General features: G+C 58.4%; 1 protein-coding gene across 1 annotated transcript in view; it reads left to right on the top strand.

Annotated features, from left to right (window-relative positions):
* Positions 1 to 4367, top strand: part of PLEKHB1 (pleckstrin homology domain containing B1) — a 4683-nt gene extending 316 nt beyond the window's left edge. Inside the window, exons 2-6 of the mRNA XM_017727107.1 lie at positions 264 to 419; positions 1246 to 1348; positions 2180 to 2219; positions 2855 to 2960; positions 3033 to 4367. Coding sequence (XP_017582596.1) covers positions 264 to 419; positions 1246 to 1348; positions 2180 to 2219; positions 2855 to 2960; positions 3033 to 3169 — 542 coding nt within the window. The 3' untranslated portion in view covers positions 3170 to 4367. The remainder of the gene's footprint in view (positions 1 to 263; positions 420 to 1245; positions 1349 to 2179; positions 2220 to 2854; positions 2961 to 3032) is intronic.
* The last annotated feature ends 690 nt before the right edge of the window (positions 4368 to 5057 follow it).

Genomic DNA, 5057 nt, shown 5'->3' with positions numbered 1-5057 from the left:
CGCCTGTTCCGGGGATGGATCCGCTCCCGTGCGCTCGGCAGGGTGGCACCCAATGCCCTGATGGCTTTTTTGGCAGCCTTTTTCCACTTAAAGCCACCTGGCCACGCTGCCCCGGATGCTCATGCCAGGCACGGGTGTCCTGTGGGATGCAGCAGCTCACAGGAGCTGGAGATGGATGTTTGGAGGATGACATTGGCTCTTGTGAGCGCGCTGGCCGTGTCCCACCGGGCTCGCTGGGGTCCTTCACCTGCTCCCTGTCCCACCAGGCTCCATCCTGCGCCGCTGGAAGAGGAACTGGTTCGTGCTCTACCTGGATGGCAGCTTGGTTTATTACCACGACGAGACGCAGCGGGACATGGACGGCCGGATCCACATCAAGTACAGCTGCCGGGACGTGCGGATCGGCCGCGAGTGCAAGGGTGAGCAGAGCCCCTGTTGCCGAGCCCTGCATTCCCAACCCCATCCCACACAGGGCTCTCCATGTGGCTGTGCCCCTCTTAAACGACGCACATCCAGCATACCCCCTAAATAATCCAGGCTGTCTCATTCACCGCTTCTCGTTCGCAGCCAGGAGACGCTGGATCGTCTCTGCCATTGCTTTTCCTGGGGGAAGGAAGGAAGGAAGGAGGAACTCTCCTCCTGGTTTGTGCTTGTAGCAAACAGGATCCCACGGCCCTGACTCATCGCTCACGTCTCGCACAAACAAGGGGAACAAAGCAGCAGCTTGGCTGGGCCCCGCAGCCCACGGCCGCCGCACAAAGCTCCTTTCTTGGGCTGGGAGCGCCGGTGGGAGCACAATCCCGGAGCTTTGTGCTCACCGGAGGGTCCTGCCAAGCCTGGAGAACGGGGGAAGATACATGAGCCTCATGGATTTAAGATTTTGCTCTTGCTTGAGCTCACAATCCCGCTCCAGCAATGCGCATCTCCTGTTGCTACAAAATTTGGGTGTGCTCTGGCAAGTTCAAAGCAAAGGCAGCTCGGCCTCGTGGCCTCGAGCAGATTTTTGGCAGTTCGCTGCCCTTCCGTGTTCCTTCTGCCACGGGGGTGGAGGTTTCTGCCCATCAGCTCATTCCTTGGGTTGGCTTTTAACCTGTGAGATCCTGACCGCATACTGCACGTGAAGACGGAGCCGAACCTAAACCCACCAGCTCTCACGCCAGAGGGAATTTGGGGCCAGGGAGGGTCTCTGGGGCATCTCCCTGGCTGAGGCTGGATCCCACCCCATCCCTTTCCTTCCCTTCCCAGACGTGCAGCCGCCCGAGGGGAGGAGCCGGGACTGCCTGCTGACCGTGGTGCTGCGGGACGGCTCCAAGACCACGCTGTGTGCCCAGAGCGAGGACGACGCTGTGTAAGTGACTTTTGCGTCCCAATTATCCCAGCCTGGAAAGAGCCTGGGCCACACGAGAGCCCCGTCCTGCTCCCACCACATCCCACCCTTGGCTAAATCCGCCCCCAGCCTGTTTTCTCAAACACACTCGCAGGGCGAAAGGCGCAGGAGGAGATTTGGGGTTCCCACTGAATAATCCAGAGCCAAAAGCAGCTATTTTTAAGCAGTCTCCTGAGGGAGGGAGGTTTCCTCATGGATGAGAAATCCCCTCTTGGCCTGACTGAGGAGAAGGGTTTTCATCAGTGTTTGTAAATAAAAACTGTGAATGTGAAGCCCTCGCTGGCTTGAGGCAAACTGCCCTTTTTAGCACTGTTCCCCTTCTATTTATTTCTAAAAGAAATTAGAAATTAAACTTTAAAAAGAGTTTTTTTTTATGAAAATTGATTGTTTTAAAATAAAACTTTTAAAAATTAGAAGCGGCAAACATTCAGCTGCACCTGGATTGAGGGAAACGTTCAGCTGTGGCCAAGCAGAACTTCCTCAACTGAGCTTGACCTCAGCTGAGTGGAAATTCATCCATTACACGCTTTTCCCTCCAAACTTAGGTGTCATTTCCTGCCTGCCCTTGTTTTAGCCGGGGCCATTCCCAGGGACTGCCCTGTGCCCATCTCTGTGGTGTTGGGCACCTCCCAGCACATTCCCAATCCCAGCTGTTAGCCCAGCACTCATTAATAGGGAATTAAAGATTAGTGCCAGCCCCATGGCCACATCCAGGTCCCCGTGGAGGGGAAAAGGGACAGTTCCCACCCCTGCAGCACCTGCCAAAAATGAGTGCCTCTGTTTTGTTTGCAGTGCTTGGAAGATGGCTGTGCTGGAGGCTAAATCCACCCCGGTGAGGCTTCGTCCCCCTGAGCAGGGACACCATCCTGGCATGGGATTTGGGATTCAGGATTCGGGCAGGGGGAGGTTACCCCAACCCTGGTCCTTCCCAGGGCTGACACTGAGCTTGGAGAGGCTCCCCAACACCCACTGTGCAGCCTCAGGGCCCAGGGAGTAAAGTCCCTGGAGCCACAGGGAAGAAGGTGGGGAAGGGTTGGATGTCACCACTGATGGCAGGTGACAGAGCCACGGGAACCCTGTGCACTGGTGGGGGGCGATGGGAGTAGAGTTAAGGCGACAGGGACACTGTTAAGGGGAATGGGGGCAGAGCTGAGGTGACAGGAACACAGCTAAGATGACAGAGACACTGTTAAGGGGACAGGGACAATGCTAAGGTTATAGGGACACAGTAAAGGGACAGCGACACAGTTAAGGTGACAGGAACAGGTGAAGGGAATGGGAGCAGAGTTAAGGTGGCAGGGACACGGTTAAGGTGACAGGGAAGGGGCAGTCAGGGTGACCTGAGCACAGGCTGCCCCCAGCCCTTGGGACTGTTCAGATTCCCCACCCAAGGGACCCAGGGCCCTGTCACCCCTGGGGGGGCTGCGGCCCAGCCCCACAAATTCACCCCACCCCCCGCTGCTCCAGGTGCACGTGTACGACCCCTACGACGACGACTACTACCAGACGGTGCCCCTGGACTCCCACCAGGCCGCCTACATCAGCTCCGGCCACTACGGCCACCAGTATGGAGGTGGGTGGCCCGGTGGCCCCGGGGGGTGCCCGAGGCCGTTCCGCACCCCGCTCACGGCCCTTTCCCCTGCAGCTCCCGGGGTGACCCACGTCATCGTGCGCGAGGATCCCTACCGCGTCTCTGGGGACCAGATGGCCCTGGGGCTGCTGGCAGGGGCCGCCACCGGCGCTGCCCTGGGCTCCTTCATGTGGATGCCGTGCTGGTTTTAGCAGCCCCCAGGCCGGGCCTCGGCCCCCCCTTTGCTCCCCAGCCCGGTCTAACCTACCCCTGGCTTCGAACCTGCCCTGAGCCCACCTCAGCCTCCCCAAAACACCCTGGGGACAGAGACCTCCCCACACGCCCTCCTCCCAGCCCCAGCTTCTGCATTAAATAACCCCCAAGTGCTTCGGAGCCCCCCCAAAACCCACTCCAGAACCCCACAGCATCCGATTCCCATCGGCAAAGGGCCCGGGGAGCTGCCGGGGCTGTTGGCAGAGCTTCCCCACCCCAAATCTCCACAGGGAGCTGGCTGCAGAAATACTGTGTTTGGGAGCGAGGGGGAGTCAATCTGGGGGGAAGTGGCTGGATCTTTTTTGGCTGGGTGAACCCCACAATGCAGAGGTTTTTTAAGGGCTGTTTTTGGGAGAGGCTCCAGCACTGGAGCAGGAGCTGACACAGGGGGCAACCACAGGGATGCTCAAGAGGTGGGTGAAAGATTAAGGAGGATGAAAACCTTTGCAGGATTTCCACCCCTTTCCAACTCTCACCGGTTTCCCAGGCCTGGCCAAGTTGGCGAAATGGTGCAAAACCCTCAGGAACTGGAGTTAAACCCTTGGGAACCAGGCTGAGAACAGCCCAGGGAATATCCCAACCTTTCCAGCCAAGGGAGGGACACACAGCATCCTCAGTTTCACCTTGATTTTTGGGAGGGCGAGAAGGGCAGCTCTCCATGGGGACAAGGGATCCTTTCTGGCAGCCAAGCCAGGATCTTCACAGCAGGGATTTGGGATTGAGGGGGGACACACGGTCAGGCCAGGGGACAAGCAGCAGCTCAGGGTTTTGGTTGGGCAGCACCAGGGAGATGGCGATGGAAGGGGTGAGGAGCAGCTGCCGAGCATCACCCCCAGAGCCAGGATTGTATCCTGGAACCACGACTGATACTGGATTTAGGAATTACAAACCCCATAGCTGGATAGAAAACCACCAGTGATACCAGCACCCCAACCTGCTCTTGCCTTTAGAGCCCCGGGTCAGTTCCTCCCTGTGCCCATCGGGGGACTGGGACATCCCAACACACCATCCTCATCCTCTCCTGCATTCCCTGCCTCTCTCCTGCTGTGCATCCGCTCCCAGAAAGAGAAAAAACAAACAAACAAACAAACAAACAAACAACCTCTTTGAAGTCTAATAAAGGCAGCAAAAAAACCAGCCCTGGCCTGCGGGTGAGTGAGGATGAGGAGGGAATACTCAGCCTTGGCCACCTCCAGGGATGGGAAGGACTGTGTCCTCCTGGAGAGCTGCCCAGGGATGTCCCCAGCTCCTCCGCCTCCTCCTGTGCCCCTTTACCTCCCTCCCTTTCCCACTGGGAGCTCTGGGGGTTCCACCTTCAGCCTCTGAACGTGGTACAGTGGCCCTGAAGAGATACGGAAGGGACAAAGCTGCCCCAAAAATCCTCTTCCTGTGCACGAGAACCACCGTCGTGTGCTGGCAGAGCACATCCTTCTTTTGCACCACGGATTCATGGGATGAGGCGTCTCCACCTGGGACAGGCCCCGCGCAGCCCCGGGTTAGGCCTCGAGGTGGCTGAACAGAATCCCTGGTTCTGTTTAATTTGCAAAGCAGGAGTCACGCCTGGCTCCCACTTCTACGCCAGGGATTCAGGCCCCTCCATCCCTCTGTTAATTCCAGCACAAACACCAGCTCCCAAGGGCTGGAGAGGTGTCGGATCCAGCCCCACACACCCCATTGCATCCTCATCCCTCGTGCCTGTCCATGACCCCGGCCAGGCCCCGCAGCGCTCACTCACTGGCACCTCCCCATGGCACCGCCGCTCCTGGGCCGCTGATCCAGCACCCACGGCTATTCCTGTCGCCGGGGTGGGGGCACGGATAGAAACAT

The sequence above is a fragment of the Corvus brachyrhynchos genome, unplaced genomic scaffold (assembly GCF_000691975.1).
Source record: "Corvus brachyrhynchos isolate BGI_N302 unplaced genomic scaffold, ASM69197v1 scaffold412, whole genome shotgun sequence".
Taxonomy (NCBI): Eukaryota; Metazoa; Chordata; class Aves; order Passeriformes; family Corvidae; genus Corvus; species Corvus brachyrhynchos.
The sequence above is the reverse complement of the archived record's forward strand: the minus strand, read 5'-3'. Positions and strand labels throughout refer to the sequence as shown.